The following is a 22,607-nucleotide window of genomic DNA, read 5'->3' as shown; positions in this document are numbered from 1 at the left end:
ATGACTTGCGGTATCTCGTGTGTGGACAATGCGTTAAACAAATCCTTCTACAAGCTCGGGTTCTTCATCGCCAAGCATCCGGGCTACTTTCTGATCGTGCCAGTCCTGCTGGCTCTGCTCTGCATGACCGGGTAAGTACGGCACCGTGGGGTCGGAATGCATCGGCGCGAAACAGGTCCCGGGACGGACCGGGCCGCCGGGCCAGTCCTGCACTTATCGCGCGCGCAGCACAGGATTAGCATGGGCCGGGCTCCTGCACTGCACTCCGACGACTCCGACGGGTTCATTAATTAACCAATCAGAGCTGCTGGCCAGAAGCCCTGCAAACGGCCCTGAAGCTAAAGCGGCGGTGTTCGCCGTGCGTAGTAGAGAGCAACCGACCCGGAGCCACCCTCTCCAAGGCGGGGGAAAGCTAGGCCTTTCTTTGGGAAAATTTAATCAACATGGAAGAGGTTCGTGGTCCGGTGTGACGGCGAATTTTCGGAGAAACTACTAAACAGCACTCCGTAACCATAAATATTTGGCCCACTTTCGATCTGATTTATAGTTTTTTTTGTCTGGCGCCATTTCGAGTAGGTTCGCTTACGAGAAGCCGGCCAGTTTCATAGTTTCAAATTGCCTGAAATTGTTGTAGAAATTTTCGTTTTATAACCTCAGACGTCTCCCTTGGATCGTTTCCATAAAATGCAAAAGTTTTAGCTAGCCTTAGATCGGGAACCTTTTGCCTCGTCACATCAAATAATTGTTTAACCTTTTTGGGCGCACTTTAATCCACCCGCCGCGGCGTAGAAGCGTTTTATTACCGGCCGTGTGGCATTTGCCGATCGGCCGGGATGGGTTCTTACGGTGCGACGTGACCACAAACTTTACGATCGTTCATTAATCTGTGACATCTGCGTTTAAATTTAGCACCCCGCGGTACCGCGCAACCACACGGGCGATTTTATGGCCAATCGGAGCCCTGGCGGCCCTATTCCTGGAATTCCTGGCGCCTGGCCGGGGCCGTGTGTAATCTCTCTCTCTCTCTCTCTCTCTCTAATGGTGTCGCTTCGTAACTCTCTTTACAGCTATCAACAGATCAAGTACGAAATCGACCCCGAGTATCTGTTCTCGCCGATCAGCGGGGAGGGCAAATCGGAACGTGCCATCGTCGAGAACTACTTCAAGGTCAACTATACGCACCGTTTCAACGTCGGCAGAATCACCAGACCGGGTAGGTTCGGATCATCGGTGGGAGCTCTTGGGATCACAAAGTGCCACTTTGTGATCCGGCAGCAAAGCAAATGACTCTGGCTGGGGCTGCCGCGTAACCGGATCGGGTGCACCAGTTTTCTTCATCACCGTGGCCAACGATAGAACGTGTGTAGGGCGCCTGCGACCCCTCGCCCTGTAGCTCCGTTGAGTTGACTTTCTATTCCATTCACCGCGAGTGGCAAGCTTCAAAAACCGGCTTCATGTACCCCGGCCTGGGCAATTACAGCTGCTGCGAAAGCTTACCGGGGCACACTGGCCACCGGACAGCTGTGTATTAACATAAACTCGCAGTTTTCCTCACTCGGCTCGGCGCAAGAAAATGCCCGCGATAGAGTCGTACGTACGGTCAAGGACACAAAGCACCCAGAACGTTGGCGTCGGGCGTTATCACAAAAGTTTTGTTATTTTTCCGTGACGCTAGCGGTTGGTTCTTAGTGCCAGATAAACGATAGCGATCTACGGACTGTCCGTCCGTGTTTCTGTGTACTTGAAGTAAGGTTCGTCGCCTGGATGTTGATGTCTTTTGTTTCTATTATTCGGATTTGGCTTCTTTCAACCCAAAGCGCAGTTCGCATGCGAGTGTGCGTGTGTAATACACACTACTATAAATACTGCTCTAGGTTAATCGAGACTACTAGTGTCCCACCATCACCACCACCACTGCCACGCGCAACCTTCACACACTCTGGGTGTCGGCGAACGACAACAACATTCAACCACGACCATACGCAACGCACACAGCGCAGCGTTAATAGGCAACGGCCAGGAATTGTTATCGAAAACGGTTGCTGGTCGGTGTTGCTGCTGCGATAACTAGCATCGCTACTGGCGGCGACTAAATTCGCACGCTCCCAATAAGCTTTGATGCATATGCTGCACGTGCCACTCGGCGGTCGGTAGCTGCTCCCTTTGAAGCATTGTTTGGCAGCCGAACAATTTTTTTTTTCGGTGTGTGAAGAACGAAAGTGGTGTTCGATCGGCCCCCGAGCAAGCGGCACGTGCGCACCCGCGCGAGTGACGTAAATTGGAAAGGTGTAAAACATGATCGATCCCGACGATAGACGCCTCGCGGTAATTGAGGAATTATCGTTATCGTCATAAAAAAGCCAGGCAGATGAAATATCCTGCGGATCTAGCGGTCACCGCCACCGCCGGGCTCGGGTTGCGTTGGAGCGTGGCATTCCGCTTAAATCGCGGCGCATCGCATCGCATTGTTCGGGTCCGTCCGCCCGCCCGCAACGGTATTTAATTGGCCATCGAAGTGTACGGAGCGCCGGTGCCGAGTAATCGATCACGTGTCCGGGGGCTCATCTCCACGCATAATCGATCGAAGCCTTTGATCGATAAACGTAACACCCGATCCCCGCTCGTGAAGCGTGCATTTCTATCCCGCTTTCGACATTCGTTTGTCCAATTTGCGTTCAAATTGATTCAATTTCTATTTGTTGTGCGGGTTCGGGCTTTTAGTTTAGCGAAGGTGTTGAGGAGCATCAGGCGCTGTTGATCGTGAGCAATTTTTATAATGACTTGTTTTAAGTTAAATATTGACGAACGGGCAAACAAGAAATGATAAACATATGACGATAAATGAATGATGCGGTAATGGATTAGATCATTATATAACTGATAACGAGGAATAACAGATGTTTGGTGAACTTTTCTGCTGCCGTTCGAATTGCTACAGCGTAATCCGCGCCTGTTGCCGCTTTTTTCACCATCGAAATAACTAATATTCCGTATTTGAAACAAAAGACATCAACACCCAACCTAAAGCAACGAACCCGACATTTTTGTACGATTTCGATATCAAAGACGTCAGTTTGCATTTTAACATTTGAATTGCTGATAATAGGTCTTAGTCTGTTAGTAACAGATAGTAAAACAGATCATTATATACAGTGCTCCGATTGGCGTCAAAAGATCCCAATGCATCAGACCGGGGTCGGCCCGCTTTCCTGTGGCCCACTCAAGAGCACACGCACCGAGCAGTTCAGGGCTTGCGCAATTAACAATCGGTGACCTTCACTAACGGTTCACCTTCCTTATGGCTCTTTTTATTTAACGGCTGCACTGCTTCCTAATTAAAACCAGCTGGCTTGGCTTGATGGTTGCACTCGGTGTTCCGTTACAGATCACAGATTATCGCTATTCGCAGACCCGGTGTCAATTAAGAAATGAAAAGAATTGGCATGTACCATGACTGTTGATGTCCGTGGTCCGTGGTGTACAACCGATGCATTCTAATATCAGTCCCGTGTTCGTGCGAGGACGCAGCGTGATGCCGCGTTTCTGTTAAATAATCGCCGCATTACATCATCTATTTTTAGTTCAGGTTTCAATCAAGTTCACGAACCGCGAAAACCTCATTATCCTTGCCATTATGTCCGCCCGAAAACTACATTCCTCGGCCACTGGATTGGATTTTTGCCAATCCAACCCAGCCGCCGATCTCGAGCATCCTTGAGTGGCGTTCGAGTGAACGGGACCAACCCCCGAGCGCCGAACACAAACGGGCGTAAAATTAACCAAACCTTGTCTCAACCTTGGACAGCGAGGGACGTAATCGATCCGTCGCAAAACCGACCCAAAACTTAATCAAAGTTCCGCTCCGGTCTCTCACACACACACACACACACAACAGGACGCTTCGGCCGGGTGATTGTGATCTCGAAGGACGAAAACAACAAGAACCTCCTGCGACGCGATGTGTGGCAGGAGCTGCGGCTGTTGGACGGCATCATCCAGAACGCGACGGCCCACTTCGAGGGCGAAACGTTCACGTACCGGGAGGCGTGCGCCCGGTGGGAGAACGAGTGCTTCGCGAACGATATTCTCAACCTGGATAAGATCATCGACGAGGTACGATCCCCCGCCTTCCCACACGTATTAACGCACGTAATTAACCCACCGCTCTCCTCCTGTTGCTGTAGGTTGAGGCCGGCGATCTGAATCTCACCTTCCCGGTAATGTTTAACCCGGTAACGTGGGATGCGCACGTGTTTCCCGTGTTCTTCGGCGGCACGCAGGTGTCGGAGGACAACATCATCATCTCGGTGCCGTCGCTCCATCTGGTCTACTTCGTGACGGCGGACTCGAAGCGCCAGGATGGTCGCGGGGCCGCCTGGGAGGAAGCATTCCTCGATGCGGTCGGCTACGCCGAGGACAACGGGCTGTTCCAGTACATCTCGGTCGCACGCTTCGCCTCGCGCACCCTCGACCACGAGCTGGAGCGCAACACGCGTACCGTCGTGCCGTACTTTGGCTCCACCTTCCTGCTGATGATCCTGTTTAGGTACGTTGCGGGTACGGCGATTAGATACGCGGCAGCCTGATACTAACGCCTAGGACACCCCCCCCCTGTTTTTTCCCACCCAACAGCGTGGTGACCTGCATGATGGGCGACGTGGTCCGCTCGAAGCCCTGGCTCGGCCTGATGGGCAACGTGTCGGCCGTGATGGCGACATGCGCCGCCTTCGGACTCGCCATGTACCTGGGGATCGAGTTCATCGGAATCAACCTGGCGGCACCGTTTCTAATGATTGGTAAGTGTCCGTGTGTCCGTGTGTGTGTATATTACCTCACCTACTCTAATTGCACGCGGGCGTCACGTACCGCCCGCGCCCGTGTTGATTGCCGTCCTCCGCACACACACACACACTCGAAAACGGAGGATTGGGACAATCGTAGATCATCGGCGAAAGATCTGGCAGCGAGCGTACGTAATACGCAGGCTCCATAGGCTAGAAGTCGTTGAGGAATCGAAACTCCGGGCGCACCAAAACAGACGCAGAGACGCATTAACAGGGTCACCGTTTGGTGGTCTTCTTCGCCGCGATTGCACGATTATGGTGATGCGTCCATGGCCAGCGCCTTACGCCCCACCCTGGGGTCGGTCTCGGGGACCCTCGCAAACAATGGCTCGGAGCTATTCCTCGGAACAATGTCACACACCCGCGCGGCGGCGATGTATATTTACGACACTCGGGTTCGTCGCTTGCTGCCGAGTGCAGTTCTTCGATTGTGTTGCTGACGATGGCGATGTGTTGTGGCTAGAATATTAATTGTCACCTTAACAGCAGCAGCAGCAGCAGGTTCACGGCATCGGCATCGGCGGTCAACATTATCGGCGCGAAGTCGAGTCGGGGTCCCGAATGAAGATGGCACCGCCCGGAGACTTAGTCACCGGTGTTCACGCTTCCTGCGGGTGTTGATGGTTTAATTGAGCGAGGGTAATTGTTCGATGGCCCCTACGGATTGCGCGCGGACCGAACAAAGTACTTCCTCTTTTCTCTCTCTCTCTCTGTCAGTGTCGGTAAACAAGAAAGTTTAAAAATAAACTTCCGATGCCTTGATTTAAGTGCACGACTTAAACTGGGATTTTCACCTCGACTCCACGCGGTGGTTCAACGACTGACAGCCGACCGTAGTTGTGGTTACCTGCTCGAAATGATATCATTAGGCTTAGCTGGTGTTGGGTAACGATCGAGCGTCTCATAACGATCACATTTTCACACTCGATCTGCAAACTGCATATCAATCGTTCCGAGCTCATCACGGAAGTGCCTCGGAAGTGCTCGCTCGCCCGGCGGGTTCACGAACCTCTTCGTCTGCGGGAAATGGAGAAAATTAGATAAATATTTCATTTGGTCGTTTTTTTTTTGCGACGTCTTCCGAAACCACATTATCAAAAGGTAGAAGAAAATGACACAACACGCACGTGGCGTGCGAGCCTCCGAAGGCCCCCCCCCCCCCCCACCCCGTTCGCAGACGGCCAAGACAATACTCGGGGCCTCAGAAAAGATCGCCGCCGATCCGTGGTAGTGAAATGAACCGAAGTGAAGCCAATCCTCATGCGCGAATTAGCCGACCTGAGTGAGAAGCATAAGTTGCATAACCCAATATAGTTGCGAGTTGGGAAAGCAAAATCTGTGTGTGTGTGTCTGCGCAGCATATTTCCAAACATTGGCCGCCGTTTGCTTGCGCCAAACGGCGCCCCAAACGATAAGTGCACCACGGAGCCGGCGGAGCAGGAGCAAAAAAGGTACTATGCGAGGGAAAAGCAATAGAAAGATGTCGATCGAAAGAGCAGTCATGCGAGCGCGGGCATGCAATATTGGGTGGCGGGCGGTCGGTTCAACAATCAACATGACCGCTGCACTCAATTGCCGGCAATTTACGGTGCCCGGCGCACGGTGGGCGGTGGACCAACAATCGTGCAATCGAACCAATAGATCACACACATAGCGTGCGGCCGCTGAACGGTAGAAAGAAAGTCGCGTAGAAAATGGACATTGACGCACCGGTGCGCGCCCCGGAATTGAGAGCGTCTTGGATCGCATAATGCCGATCTCTCTCCGGTTCGACACAACTCGATTTTGTTTGTTGTTTCGAGTACGATGTCACAACCCCTGAAAGCCTGAGCCCGATCGTGTCATCGGTACAATAAAACTGTGATTTGTTCGGGGTGCGTAATGCCCGGGCTGCGATCCAAACCCGGGCCGAAAGACTGGAGGAGAAGTTTTCTGTAACTCTGTTGTTGTGGTGGCGGTTTGATTGGCCGTCGGTGAATGAAGCCGACAATTACGATCGTCGGCTAGCGTGATTTATGTCCAGTTAAGGCCAGTTGGTCAGCGCGCTCAGTTCTTCTGCGCGGTTCGAGGATATTTGGGTCACGGAGTACGAAAGCAGCAGCAATATCGCGAACCCTAGATGCGTATTGTTTGTCAGTCTGTTCTTCACTTTCAGGCTTAGTAAAAATGTTTAGAACGACTAAGAGGTGACAATAAACGCACTTTAATTTTCTTAAAAATAACTAATAATAGGCTCAGATCTTACAGCATAAACGGAACAAAAAGGCTGCCAGCATAGCATGTTGCATGTTGGCTCTAATGCACATTTTGTTTCAAAATTCCACTTTTGGGCGGAACAAGGTTTGCGAGGTCTGCTTGTTTCTCGAACAAGCTGGGCTGCGCTAGGGCAGGAACTTAAGGCCGCTATTCGCTTCCGGACGACGGCCATATATTTTGCGCTCACAACCTTCAGTTATTTGTGCTTACTAAAGACTCGCACGATTGTTTCACTCGCTTCGAAATCATTGAAATGTCGCCTATAAGTGATAGATGCCAACTGTTTTATGTATTCAAACGTTCAACTATAAGGTTGGCTAAAAAGTAATCCATTATTTTCTCGGTAGATGCCTTTAGTGATCGATATCTCTTGAAGTATCGATCGCACAGTTTTAAGTTTAGGCTCGTTTTTAAGCTGATACTTGATAAGCTGATACTGATAAAAAATTCTTTCACTGTTTTTTGTTTGTTCTATTCGTTTGTGACTTAGAGGGTGTCGACAGTGTAAGTGACCAAAGAGAAAATTCGGTAGATTTTACAGTTTTTTTTGGTGAAGGTGAAAGTTTAAGCCAGGTCGCTGAATTCGCGAGACAGTGGATTCCTTAGAACCAGGATTTAGGGAACTGGTACCCCGGTACGTCCGATACTCGAACTTGCGAACACCTAAAGAAGATCTCTCAAGGTCGCATTGACGGTTCCGTCCGCGAATAGTTTTGCCCGTGCGGTGTACTATCAAAGATCACCTTGTCAGCTCGATCGCGTGCAAATAAAGTGTGCTTTTTTTAACAACCGCGATAGTGTTTCTTGTACAATCTCCGTGCCATCATCACCGGTGAGCGGTTTTTTGTGTCTCGTTTGGTCTGAGTGCAAACAATAAAGAAGAGAGCCCGGGAGTTTCCAAAATCGGGACGTGCCCTAGTTCCAAGTGTCGTAATCACCTCGATCGCTAAAATTTAAATGCACATCACACCCGTTCACCACCATGCACCACCATGCCCGCCACACGGAACGTCTTCAGCCGAGGCGGACAACCTTCAGTGGGTAGTAAACGCCACCAATACGCCAGAGCGCCGACACACGCATACTACTCCTGCTGCTAGGTCTGTTTATCGATAACGCCGCGCCGCCGTTTGAAGGTTACTGTTAACTCCCCCATCCCTCCACCCGCGGAACGATTAACTATATCCCATAAGGTTGCCCTGAATTGGCGCAGCCGGCCGCCATCATGGTCTGATTGGCTTCCGCATGAAATGGTAGTTCGATGGAGGTTCCGCCGAGTTTCCGGTTGCCGTTCGCTGTCCCCCTCGCTGGCCCCTGGACAGTGTATGTGTGTGTGTTTGGTGAGCTGCAGGAGAGCTACTCTGAGCCATCCCAGAGTGGCCAGTGAATGAGGTTGAGCTTTTAATAGGGCGTGAAATATGGCAGCTCGGTACTCGGTAGGGTAGCCCAGCAAGGCGATCACGATTCGCCAGACTCGCCGAAACCAAAGCCTCAAAGCAGTTCAACCTGCATCCCTGTGTCTTTCGCAAGAACACGGTCGCGGGCTTCAAGAGGGGCCGGCGGACAATTTTCTACGTCTACGTTTCGCAAGCCCCGCATAGCCCACTGGCAGTGGGCCAGTGACCGACGCTAATTATTGATCGTGCGTCTGACGACGACCGAGAACCTCCGGAAATATTCCGGCCTTCCTCAGTCGGCCTCCAACTTCTCGCGGAGCCATGGGCCGATTGCTGAATTTTGCCAAACGGAGGTGATTACGAAGGGACGAGAACGAGTGGGATGGTGGTGAAATGTTGTCGCCGGAGGGGCTCCCCCAGCCGGCCACATCCGATCTGCGGCCGGTGAGAGGTGTTGTGAATGTTTTCGGTTCCAACCAGTTCCAACCACCACCGCCACACGGTCACGTAGTGTCCCACGTGACACACGAACTGACTGCTGCTGCTGCTAGGTGGCTACGGCCGCACCGGAGATTATGTCACCTCCCACCGAAATCCCTTTAAGGGTGGAGTGTGTAAAACACGTATGGGCAACGGCAATGGCTGGTGAATTGCGACTACGGCATCAACCGCGGCTACTAATCAATTAATCGGATCCCTTTCTGCTATGCTGCTGAGGTTACTCGCTACTGAACTGATCGTTCGCTCATTCTCTTCTCGCCGCAGGTATCGGTATCGACGACACGTTTGTGATGCTGGCCGCGTGGCGGCGCACGTCGGTGAAACTGTCGACCCCGGAGCGCATGGGTCACATGATGTCCGAGGCGGCCGTGTCCATCACCATCACCTCGCTCACCGACATGATCTCGTTCTGGATCGGCATCCTGAGCCCGTTCCCGTCGGTGCAGATCTTCTGCGCGTACAGCGGGTTCGCCGTCTGCTTCACCTACCTCTGGCACATCACGTTCTTCGCCGGCTGCATGGCCGTGTCCGGACACTGCGAGGCCAAGAATCTGCACGCCACCTTCGGATACAAGGTTCTGCCGGAATCGGTTGCTATCAAAGGTAGGTTAGGTGTCGGAGTACCGTTAGGTGGGACTCCAAGGGACTGCAACTCACGTGGATTTGGTGTTCCCACTTACGCAAGGCTCTTAATGCTCGGTTGGGATACGAAATCAATTTTGCGGCGGGTGGGACTTCCTACAGCGAGATACGGAACAACCGTCCATTATCTGACCCAAGGCACGCAGGGCAAACACGCAAGACTACACGGGGCGCACCACAGTTAACCCGGCAGCTGATGCGCTTCCGAAGCCCGATTGCAAACTCGCGTGTGAACTTAATCCGATTAGGTCACACTAGCCTACTTCCCGCTTGAGGAACTTCACCAGCCCCCGCGGGAGGTGTCAAGATTATTGTCACTGTCAGTGCCGGCCTGGGATTTCTGGGAGTCGCCCAAGTCGCCACACCGATGCAGATTCCATTCTGGCGCCCGAAGTAACTGTTGTTCCTCTGGCGACCTCTCCCGTGCCATGTGAGGTTCCCTAACGGGACTCCTCGGACACCTCGGCAGCGGCGATCGGATACGGATCGCACGCGGTGGCCCACGCAAAATTTCTTTTTATCAATTTATATTCCGAACCAATTTATTGTCATCTTCGTCAGGTCGTACCGCTTGCAACGGCGTAGCCAGCGCAACGCCTTTCGGTTCGCCCCCTTCGGCGCGTTGCGGCGTTTTTCCCTAAATCATGAATCAAGTTTGAATGGCCAAACACGCCCTCCGCGCGCTGCTCAAGGGCCTCGCGGAGTGAGAGAGTTGCGCGGCCGTTGAAAGGCTGTGCACCGTGCATAAATCGTCAGAGGTCTCGGCTGGCGGAGCATTAGAATAGCCGGTCGGTGCCGGCGGAACGTGGCCGTTCTGTTAGATGACCTTGTCCACATCAATTAGATGGCCGGTTAATGATCCGACCACATTGCACAAGTCCCGTCCCACGCGCGGAGTGGCGTGGCCAACGTTTCGCGTCTCGACAGGACGGCAGGACGGCAGAGAGATGACAGGGCATTAGGGAGGGAACCTCCAGCTAAGGGCGAAGATTTGTTGGCCCGATATCCAGCCCCGATGCTAACAGGCTCAGCCGAGCCAGCGAGCGGTGTGGCTTCCCTCCCACAGGAATTTGTGCGCGGCCCTTTTACCGTTTGCGGCACCGGATAGGGCCTGGGTGTTTCCTTTATTAAGAGAGTACCTTCGGTGGCGGTGGCGACGGGCTCCTCGGGCCTGATAAAGCCTGAAGCCTCGGTTTCGGAGAGTTATCGGAGAATTTTAAACTAAGTTATGTTCGTCCGATCCTCCGTCACGCATGCAGCTCGGGCAAGGGCCATTCCGGGGTTTGGAGCGATTGAAAAGGGGGTGCTCTGACACGAGATGAGGTGTTACATTGTAGTGCACCGTTTGGGGTCGATCAGGGGTTCTCTCGAACGGATTCTACTGCCTTCCGCTATTGATCGCTCGCGGTTCGCGGCTACACGGCTCTATCAATATTGAGGTGATCTTATCCGACGCAGTCCGAGCTCGGTGTCCGTTCTGATTCGACGATTCAAATTGACAGTTGGCGTACAGACCTGAATATGCTTTTTGGTCATGTTTTGAATAGGGTTTTTTTTTATTACAATTAAGAATTGTTGTAAGTAGATACCATGATGATCGATAACGATCAATCAAGATATAGAAATATCTTAAGCAATACGATGAGACATCGAATCTTTCCAACTAAGACCAAGACTAAGACTAACCAAGTAATATTTTCTTAAGATGGACCAATCCTTTCCAATTCTTATACGCTGTAGGGTAATCCATTATACGAAGGTTTTTATGGTGTTCCTTTCACAAATTTCTGAGTTTATATTCAATTTTCAAGAATTTTTACATCAATATTTTTTAATTTATAAACACTCTATTATCTGCCTTTGGTTTAACGTAAAGGGAACCGTGGTTAGCGCAGGGGTAAAAAAGTATCGATAATGCACGACTGTAAAAAAAACCTTCCCTTTCAGATTCTGTGCCATCCATATTTTGAAATAGACAACAATCGACGATGAGCCGAAACGCGTCCAAGCTGTCAAATGATCATTCAAAATGGCCAAACTTTTCGACATTAGGCAGAAACTTTTGAACAACCCTCGTATTTTCGCGTTAAGTGCCCTGAAATCACTATCATAGGCCCTGAAGGCCTGAAAGACGAGTGTTTCTGGTAGGAGCAAGACTTTAAGACCTCTAACGAGTGCGAAGAAACAATAGAAACGCACGCAGAATCCCTGAAAGCGCACTCATTGACACCGAGTATAGTACGCTTTCAAATAACCTTTCGTAAAGAAAGTCACATTATTATCATCAGCAACCAGCTAAACCCTCGAACCCTCGAAGATCTCGAAGCTCATCCAGCGAGTGAGAGGTTTTGCTTCACAAAAGCAATCAGCCCCAAGTGGAGCTCCTTCGTAATCTTCCGTGCATTGTCCCCTAACCCGGTGCCGCGACTTTTCGGGGGCATATTGTTTACCGTGGAATTTCCAACGCATGACCCACTCATAAAAGTCCGCGTGCCCGCGCAGCAGCATCCTGCACACCTTCTGCGGGTTATGTCACTCTTGGGGTTCACCGACGAAAGTAACGGTCAGTACCATCGAGGCAACCTGCTGTGCCACCGTTTTGCACCGCGCGTGCGCACCCGCGGCTCCTGAGATGAGCCTCAGTCTTTGTCTTCACACAAGTCGGATGGTTTTTTGGGGAGGGTAAAGTTACATAACCGACACTCCAAAGTGAAGTTCTGCGATCGACGAATCGATCGATCGACGCGATCAGGCACAGGCTTCGCCCAGCTCATTAAGCCTCGGTCGGTCTAGCCTTTAATTAAAGTGCCTGTCAGGTGTGACGAAGTTCCACAGGCCGGGACGGGGAAGACCTTGTACGTGACAATGAAAGAGTTTCGATCTCAACGCGGTCTCTTTTTCTCTTGGTGGCCTTTCGCAATTCTGGTGGCCCAATTCTCGAAAAAGCGCAGAGCCGCCCGGGAAGACCTATTCTTAAAAGTCGCAGCCAAACAGAGACCCGAACTCAGACCGAGCTCGGTAACTTTCACTTTATTCGGCCGAATTTCGGACACGATCGCTCTCTCAAGGCTGTAGGCAGGCAGGTCTTGCTCGGTGACTCGCCCGCTCGCAGAACGGGTTTGCAACTTGCAATCGACGAATCCTGCTGCACCGGTCCTCAGGGAGTCATTCCCGGAGGTCTAACTCGATGGCTTATTTTATCGCCAAGCGCTCGGTCAAGCATTATTTATAGGCCGACCGTTTTCTCCAGCGTCTGCAAGATCCAAGATCCAGGTTCGAAGGGGGTCCAAGCACCGGGCCGGGCCGGGAAAGGCTAAGATATATTAAAATGCACATTAAAAAACATCATCAGCTGGGTGTGTAGTGGCGTGCAGCACTCTACTGCCCTCGATTTCACACGCCACGGATCGTTGATCGCTGAGCTGGCCGCATCCCTGCCCGATCAAGTCCGCCGCGTGCGTGTGTGTGCGTGTGGGCACCAATTTGAGGTCAGTAAACTTTGCTACCTTAGTTCTCTGAGCCGTGCATTACCGAGCATGCACTATAGTCCTTGTGGCCCGCGAAATCAGGTGTCCGTTAGCAGCTCACCGGACAGGTTAGGAGATCCGTTAGCGAAAGGTCGCCGGGTACCCGGCATGAGGAAGTACTGCGACGCCGCGGCATGACGACCGGTGGTTCACCTTTCGCTAGCATCCAAGGTGATTAGGATGCGGTAACAGAACTCGGTCAAACGAGAGCAATTCCTGCTCACTCACCACCATCCATCATCTGTTGAACGTGGTGAGTCGTTTGGACCATTCTAGAACCTCTCGAGACACGCTCGCTCTCTCTAGACTTTGGTGCGCTTAACACGCGACACCGTTATCGCTCATCACCAGGCGCAGCGAACGAACCGCGAGCCAACGGAAACGAGTCATTAGAGTGAATAAATCTGATTATTTACAAGGCGATACGAGACGCGTTCGGGCGACATATCGCAGCCGTAGCTCCGAAATGTTCTTTTCTTTTTTCCGAAGACCGGTGATGCAGGCCGAGACACGACCAAATTGGAGATGATACGGTCTACGGCCGGCCGGAGTCGGCTAAAAACAGAATCCTACACCCGGTCCCGGCACGCCGCACTGTAATAATCCAATAAACGATATAATTAGCTTTAAACTGACGATCGCCGGTTCGCGTCTTGGCGATCCGCGCATTGCGATGCGGCGGCACTGAGAAACTGTACAACTCGTGTAGAGCGCGATGCGCGCATCTGATACGATCACGGAAGTGTTACGCTTGTGCTAAGCGCACGCGCCTCTCTCTTTCTTGGTACTCACTTAGTAACGCAACTCCTGGAAAGTGGAGGCGATGAAGATATTGACGATGAAGGGAAGAACAAAGTGCGGCAGATCACGCCCCACTGAGTAATCAAGAGTTTGCTCCATGGCGGTGGCGTGCTGCTTGCCACTTGAGTTGACAGTTCAGAAAAGTTGATTGTGATCGAGAATTGAACTCGTACTTTTGCTCTTCATTGTGCGGTGACACGTACCGGATGATACGTTCCACCTAATAGGGTCTGTCCAGACATTGGCCTGAATCCAGTAAACACAACATAAGGATGGAGGATAATGTGTTTGAGATGGCACGTGGCATAAGACCCCTCTAACATTTACCCCACCAGGAGTTATGAAACCATTGCCAAGCGCATACTTTCCTGACCGAACCTCAGACCTCAGCATCACGGTCTTGAAGGCCTCTCACTGCCCATATCACGGGCCAGCCTGTGCGTAGGCTGCCCCAACGGCAATCTCGGGAATCCCAGCGTGAATGGCCGAATAGAGGAAATGGTCAGTCGGACCAGTCTGGGAGAGGAACAAACATATGTAGGATCGCCGTCTGCCGCGCAAACAGCCGACGAATGTCACTGCAGACGCCACGGTCACCGATCGCGCAAAAAGCAACAAAACGGTCGATCACTGCGCGGCGGTCCTGTAGGCGCCTCCGTCCGGGGCCTATATCCAGCTGCGCCGACAACGGGAACGGTTGCGGACCGCGAGGTGTTGAAATTGCTCGACGTTATGTCACTGTGACGACGCAGGGTTTGAGCGCACGAAGATGTAACACAAGCGGCCAGCCAAGAAGAGGCAGACGAGCCAACAATGAACCGACCTCATCCTGGATGTATCGTGGACCTCGTTTTTGTTTTCACTTTCACGCCCGCTGTTTGTCGACCACTAGGTCAAGTATAATTTTCGGGTAGGGGTCGCCACCATCACTGTGCGGCACACGGGCCACAAGTGAGTGTCCAGATAACGGAGTAATCACCGCGCTACAAAGTACGCAACTCTTAATTTCTTACCTCCGTAAGAGCCTGGCCCAACCCAGATCGAGCGGTCGTTACAGGGTCGACTCTTGTATAACGTTGTAGTTGTAAATTAATCGAATCGATCATTCAATTTGTTGGAACAATCCGTCCTTACCCAATCCGCTCCCGCTTCACCGCGCGCCCGTTCAGGCGAAAGGGCCGTTTCGGGCCTAACTTCGGCAGGTGGTCTTTTGGCGGGCGTCACTACCATTTACCGGCTCATCAGTGCCGGTGCGTTTTGGCTTTGGCGTCCGAACGGGTAATTTACGCGATTATGCGTATTATGTCGGGCAGCTAGCCAAGTCGGCTGGCCATGTCCCTAACGCTACGCCAGCGAAAAGGGAAACGCTTTTCGGGCGAGTGTCATTTTGTGGTAAAAAGCGTAACGGCGGCTGCAAGTGATCTTTAATTTGGTTAAAATGACAAATCGGCAGGTTACGAACACTTACGTTAATGGTAAGAATGATTGCAACGGCCATTAAATAAGTTGTTTGCCGTTTCCGTGTTTAACTTGTTACGAACTCCGTTTGGATTCTCAATAATAGTAATTTAACTTGAAGTATTGCAAATAAGGCACTGGAATTTTATTAATTGTCCAGAAAATCCAAGAGGCCGATTAGATGGTTCGTCTTATTCCTACAATACCATTGATCAGCAAGTTTATTTAATTTTCTGACATAAATACTTGGGCTTCGAAATTATGCTCTTTTCCTATCGAATGAGCAGCTGGAGCTGTCCTTAGAGTTCATAATTCGTATGAACTATATCTGTCGTATATCGCCACTCTCCGGGAAGCGAGCGAAGAACCCAGAAGTATGCAGTGAAGTTTAAATATTTGAATCTTGAGTTCAGTCTAATATAATCTGAAAGACTAAATTCTACAGGAAGTTTGCCAAAAACTCGTTTTAAACTCCAAACTTTAGTCCAAGCGTGTTTAAAGTTTAAAATCTAATGACTGAAACGCTTAGGGCCAATTGCGGCAAAATAAATACGTTTCCATAAATTATTACCTCGATTATCACGTCAGCAATTAAGTGCTCCATTTTGTACAAATCAACTCCATTAGAAACGCAGACAGGTTCCATTCTTACTCTAGCGTCTTGTTTGCCTAGAAACATTGCACCAACTGCATGAGAGACCCGCGATAAGTAAAACCATTTTCTTCAGAAATCTCTCGAAACATCGCCGGACTCGGCCGGCCGGTGATTAGACCCACACATGCTCAAGACTGGATTAAACGGCGGTGGACACACACACACACACACAACACAGCACCGTGCGCCATGCGGTCACATTTTGCGCGCGCCAATAATGGCCAGGCTCCGTTACATAAGGTTCTACCCAGCCCCAAAACTGAGCCTCCAAATCGGTCTTTGATTTTCTGCAACCCCAGCTCCGACAGGTTGATACCCCCCCACGGACCGGACCGGACCGGACCGGACGGGTGGACCAATAGACGAGGCGACGGCGGTGGGGCATTCGACATTACATCATTCTATGTTCTGCGTGTGTGCCAGAGGTTCGGGTTTGCAAAGCAGCAGCGGCCAGTTACGCGAACTGGTTCGCTCGGCCGACCGGTGGAGTCGCTCAGTTAACCTGCCTGTACTTCGGACAAAACTGTGAACTGCGTGCACACCACGTTGGGCCGCAAGCGCTGCAAGGTGCAGTTGCAACGTGTGCCAAGTGGCCCAAGACATTGAGGACATCGTTCGGGGCGGGTAAAGCACCGACAGCCGTTTGACGACATCAGCTACTAGCGTGTACTAGAATCCACGGCTCCTCGGCCCCAGCTGCATGCTAACGGACCCTGGAGCGAAGAAGCCACCGGCCATACCCCGTGCACGTGCCGTTTCGCCATCCGGCTATTCGGTCGGGCAAATTGTTTCTGTCACCGCCGCAGGTAGCGCCGCAAGTCGGTCCAAGTATGCTTGCTTTATGCTTTCGTGCGACCTGCCTTATGGCCACGGCCGACTTGGCCGACAAAACACACATTTGGCTCCGGTAATTATGGGCACCACTGAATGGGAACGGACATGGCCGTGAAGAAGCGACACCCGGACCCGGGACCGCGCTTCCTGAGCTCCCCCGGGGGGGTCGGAGACATTACACGCGACCCAATCGTAACGAATCCCAAACACACCGCATGGTGACATCCATCTTTCGTAAAGGCCACTCCGTCGCTCGTAGGAAACCTTTGGAGCTCCGCAGCAAATCCCATTCTCCAAGCCGACTCCAGCGAGTTATGATCTAACCGGGCGACTATCGCGCAATCGCGCGGATACATATTCGGACAGTTGGCGCGTTGGTTGCGTAAGTGTTTGGCCAGCCCTTTTTTGGTCCTATGTTGATGCTTGCTCTGCTTCCGCTCATTCGGCGGTGGCTGGAGAGATGTCGGATGTCTGATGTCGTCGGGGACATTCTCCTAATTCCACGCGGTGGCTTGCTGTCGATTGAATAATGCACCGGACAGCTGCCGTCTGGTGGCGGAAGAACACGTAGTCCGAATTCTTCAGACCTGCCGATTAGACCAGCCAATGAGCTACCCGCTTCCGAACGGCATTCCGCCTCGCAGACTCCCGTGGTATTCCCGTGGAAACGAAAGCCCGGAGAAGGTCACGCGGTGCATCACCCGTTGGCGGAGTTGAAGAGACAGTTGAAATCGAATTTCGTGATGGACACCGAACCGGTCCCACGAAGAAAGCGAAACCCGACGAGGAAAACATAGGAATCGGTTGCGGTCGAAAGGCCAATCAGATAGATAGCTAGGGTCCGACCCACTGTGTCGGGTGACTGATCCCCTGGGCCAATGGGAAAGCGTAGTGCACCATCTGCAGCCAGCCATTGTACCTGCTGGCACATGAAATATTAATGATCGGCTTTCTAGCCAGCGCTCCGGTAATTAGGTGACCTTTCGGGTTTTTGGTGGGTGAACACAGTCGGGCATCACCACCCCCGGGTTAAGTGTGTTTGTGGAGGTGGTTACGGTTCGCCAGATCCCCTTACCGACGTCCAAGTGGAGGAGACCAGTTAGCGGTTGTCTAGTTGGCAACCTGAGCAATTACTCACCGGCGAGAGGAGTGATTCCGGACACTCTAGATGGTCGGACTCGAGCGGGCCGGCACTGGGACAACAAACATCGAACGTGGCGAACGACTCCATGTGAAGGGGTAGCTCACGGTGTCCATTACCACGCCACGGAACACGCTTCGGACCACGGACGATTCATTGACATCGGCGGCGTGCAGCATTCATTGATCCACTCGACCACGGACTGGCCGCACTAAATACCGTTTCTGCGCGCCACTCGCAGCGGCATGCAGGAAATTGTCAACATCGCGCGCAAAATGGTACCGGTAGTGGTCCGTCCGGTCTTGTTGGATGATGTACCAGCGCCAACCGGACTGCCTCAAAACCGGGACCGGGCGACCATAGAGTGGACAGGTCCGGTGGTGGTGGTGGTGGGTTGGCACATTTGGCACGCTGCTGTTGTACTGCTCCGTGTGTGGCGTGTGGATGGACTCGGTCCGCGCCGGCTTCGGAGCTTGATTATGGGCTGATTTTAGAAATCGTGAGAGAAGCCAACGCCTTAGCGTTTCCGGGCGTAAGGCTGACGAACTATCAGAAGCTTACGCGAACTCTCGATCTCTTGTGGCCATATCGTCTCAACACCTGCTCGACTGACGGACACGGACGGTATCGGCACAAATCAAATCAAGTCCGAAACTTTGTTCCGGTACTTCCGGTGCTTTCCCCGCTGTACCGTTCCACAATTTATGGCCCCGTATGGCCATGTTTCGGACCTGCAGGCGATGGAAACAGAAAAGTGAAAACGACGTACCTGACACACACACACACACACGCACGCGGACCGGCGCTCATCTTTGATCGACGCAAAAACGCCCGAGGCGTCAAAAAGTGGTCGGGAAGCATTGACCTGGCCCACCGTGGTCCCGAAAATGACATTCTACAACGACCAACGGCCCACGGCTCTTGCGATTCGATGGGGATATCTCAGCTGACACTCAACTCGGTCCGGGACGAACAGCAGCGCGGCCGGCCGACGCAAATGAAAGTGTGTCACTTGTGTGAACCTGGACGACGACATCGCGGGACGGCGGTTTGCGGTTGACGAGAGTTTCGCTTTTCGATTCCCTGTCCTCCGACGCTTCGGCATTTCGAATTTCTTCTCGTTTCCAGTGGCGAAGGAAGAGGTGACGTGCCGACACGCACCCCGGTTTCGTTGACCACATTCCAACGAAAAGCGAACGCGAATATTGGAAGCGCCGTCCGTTCAATGTCAGTCGTGCATCGAAAAAGGTGTTGTCAAATGGCGTCGCGAAGATCACGACACTGTCTACGATCACTGTCTCGTGCGATGTCTCTGGTGGTTCTTTGCCAGCAGTCAGCAGGTCTTTAGCTACATAAGAGCCCAGTCCGGCGATGAACCTAAAACGATTGTAACTCAATCTGAGGTGTACACAAAAACGGTGCTACCCAATGTGGTGCTAATTATGGAACTTGAGTTGCTAGGTGTAGCGCAAAAAACATCTTTAGCACAAAAAGTGGACGGTAATTAATGAAACCGCAGAAACCTTTTTGACCCGACAACCCGGGCACAATGACTCGTGAGTCGTGCAGTCGGGGCAGAGCATAGTTTCTGGGTTGGAAGCGGGAGGGTGCTTAAGAACGAACGAAAAGGCACACAAAAAACTGGGCCACAGCTAACCTGTAGAACTGACCTGACGAACAGGGAAAAAGGTGATCCGCGTGTTACTGCTCCAACTCGTCAACAACGATAATGGCCGACCCTCGCGTGCCGTCTCTAAAACGTCTTCTCTTTCGTCGTAGAAAAACGATCATGGCTGTATCGGAAGCTGAACACGGGCGGAATCGATCGGGACGATCCGGACAACCCGATCGACAACCGGGAGCACGCACTGATGGCGTTCTTCCGCGACCGTGTGGCGCGCGTGCTGAACAAGGGCTGGACGAAGGCGATCATTCTGCTGATCTTCGCGGCGTACCTCGGCGGGGCATGCTTCGGGCTGACGAAGATCAAGGAGGGCCTGGAGCGCCGCAAGCTCTCCAAGGCCGACTCGTACTCGGTGAAGTTCTTCGACCTGGAGGATGACTACTACCGCGAGTTTCCGTACCGGATACAGGTGATCGTGACCGGTGACCTGAACTACTCCGATCCGCACACGCAGATGCAGATCGAGGAGCTGATGCAGTCACTCGAGAACACTTCCTACGTCACGTCGCCGCTCTACAGCGAGTCCTGGCTGCGTTCGTTCGTTTCGTACGTAGACCGGAACAACGACTACCTCAACCTCACGCTGGACAGTGAGCAAAGCTTTATCGACGCGCTACGAGAGGTGAGTCAGCAAAGGCCCCGTCCCTTGCCAGCCAGTGTTTTTATTAACGATCCCCAATCTTTCAACCCAACCCTAACTTGCAGATTTGGCTCTTCCCAGCGAATCCATTCTCGCTAGACGTCAAGTTCGACGACAACAATACGAAGATACTCGCGTCCCGGTTCATGATCCAGGCGGTCAACATTACCGACACGAACCACGAGAAGGAGATGGTGCGGGACTTGCGGCAGATCTGCAAGGAATCACCGCTGAACGCCACCGTCTTCCATCCGTACTTTGTGTTCTTCGATCAGTTCGAGCTCGTCCGGCCGACCTCGATCCAGTCGATGATCGTCGGTGCGCTCATCATGATGCTGATCTCGTTCATCTTCATCCCGAACATCCTCTGCTCGCTCTGGGTCGCGTTCTCGATCGTCTCGATCGAGCTCGGTGTGGCCGGCTACATGGCGCTGTGGGACGTGAACCTGGACTCGATCTCCATGATCAACCTGATCATGTGCATCGGCTTCTCGGTCGACTTTACGGCGCACATCTGCTACACGTACATGTCCTCGAAGGCGCGCACGCCGAACGAGCGCGTCAGCGAGGCTCTCTACAGTCTCGGCATGCCGATCCTGCAGGGCAGCACAAGCACGATCCTGGGCGTGATTGCGCTGCTGCTCGCCGACAGCTACATCTTCCTGGTGTTCTTCAAGATGGTGTTCCTGGTGATCTTCTTCGGCGCGATGCACGGGCTGTTCCTGCTGCCGGTGCTGCTGTCGCTGTTCGGGCCGGGTTCGTGCGAAGCGCGCTACCTGCCGGACGATGACCACAAGTTGTCGGCGGTCGAGAAATCGTACCCGCACCCGTACTGCATCTCGCACCCGCAGCTCGCGCTGACCGGTGCCTTCGGTAGCAAGAACTTCCTCGGTGCCCCGTACAAGGCGTACGGCGAGGACAAGGACCTGGGCATCGGGACGTCGGGCGAGGATTCGAGCGAAAGCTCCAGCAGCAAGTCGCAGCGTCGGCAGGCGCTCGAGGACGAGAACACGCGGCGCCGGTACGAGGAAGGGTGGCGCCGCTCGTCCCACAACCTGACCGGCCCGAGCCAGTTCCAGCCCATGCTGGACCTGTACGGCCAGGAAGCGCTGTGGACGAAAACGACCGGCAAGGTGGTCCCGCTGAAGGTGGCCAACGGGCGCTACGGCTACGACGACATGCTGCTCAACATGGCGCAGGGCCAAACGAGCACGACCAAGAAGCAGCGCGCGACCGAGTTCGAGGTCGACCGCGCGGTCGACGATCGGCGCGATCGCCGGAAGTCCGAGACGGAGGAGCGCTACAAATCGCGCTACGAGTCCGACAACCGGACGTTCGAGGACGACGAAATGCTGGACGACACGGAGTATCAGCACACGAACAGCCGTTACTACGTCTACGACACCAGCCACGTGAAGCGTCTGGCGGCACCCGGCAACGGCGGCGGCGAAAGTAGCAGCCACGCTCCCGGCAACGCCACGATCGGCGAGCCGCATACCAGTGGCACCACGAACCAGCGGCGAAAGTTTTCGGACGAAAGCGACAAGCGGCGCCGGCACAGCGACGAAAGACGGCCGAGGAAGTTCTCGCCGCCCGAGGGCATCTACAAGCAGAACCCGCACCGCTCGTCCTCCCAGCACAACCTGTACTACCCCCGGCAGCCACCGCAACGGACCGCCTCCCAGAGCAGCCTGCACCAGCTGCGACACATGGGCGACATGAGATTTCCTTGAACACCGTGGCCGTGGGACTGCTGATTCTCGGTGACGCGCGGTCGCGGTCGGAGAACGTCGGGGGCTTGTATAGGAAGCGCGTGAGTGCGTGATGTTTGTGTGTTTGTGTGCGTGTGTGTGTGTGAAAGTATTAAACCAAGTACATATAGCGAGCGCATGCGTTTAGTATCTTAATATAAATCCTATCTGGCGGCAACGGCCGCGGTTAGCTGTAGGGTCACATACTCGTCGTCACTTCTTCGGTGTGCACCACAGGACACCTCATCCACCCCATCCAGCCCATTCCATCCTCTCCGCATCATCCCGCAACGACAATCTCACTCAAACAATCACCACGTAAACGTAACGTAAAATGTAGCTTAGTGTACCGAGCTGGCAGAGTTAGTAGCCCTATTTTAGTATGTTTTTAGTTTATCTTGTATTAAACGCAATTTGTTCGCTATCGTACGACGGCTATATAGGTACAGGTACTGTAGCGCACAGTGGAGACCAAT

General features: G+C 52.8%; 1 protein-coding gene across 1 annotated transcript; it reads left to right on the top strand.

Moving 5' to 3' along the window:
- Positions 1-22,113, top strand: LOC128267375 (patched domain-containing protein 3). The gene is made up of 8 exons (XM_053004196.1): positions 1-131; positions 1,068-1,213; positions 3,896-4,113; positions 4,185-4,546; positions 4,633-4,796; positions 9,263-9,601; positions 19,836-20,362; positions 20,446-22,113. Exons 1-8 carry the CDS (start codon positions 1-3, stop codon positions 22,111-22,113), a joined length of 3,555 nt encoding a protein of 1,184 aa, XP_052860156.1.
- The last annotated feature ends 494 nt before the right edge of the window (positions 22,114-22,607 follow it).

This window comes from Anopheles cruzii, chromosome 2, assembly GCF_943734635.1.
Source record: "Anopheles cruzii chromosome 2, idAnoCruzAS_RS32_06, whole genome shotgun sequence".
In the NCBI taxonomy this organism is placed as follows: domain Eukaryota; kingdom Metazoa; phylum Arthropoda; class Insecta; order Diptera; family Culicidae; genus Anopheles; species Anopheles cruzii.
The sequence above is the reverse complement of the archived record's forward strand: the minus strand, read 5'-3'. Positions and strand labels throughout refer to the sequence as shown.

Bases quoted from the DNA above. Each gene is read 5' to 3' on its own strand.
- LOC128267375 (XM_053004196.1), top strand. From the start codon at position 1: ATGACTTGCGGTATCTCGTGTGTGGACAATGCGTTAAACAAATCCTTC. The intron at 1,214-3,895 runs GTAGGTTCGGAT...CACACACAACAG, and splicing joins CGGCAGAATCACCAGACCGG to GACGCTTCGGCCGGGTGATT. The intron at 4,547-4,632 runs GTACGTTGCGGG...CCCACCCAACAG, and splicing joins CTGCTGATGATCCTGTTTAG to CGTGGTGACCTGCATGATGG.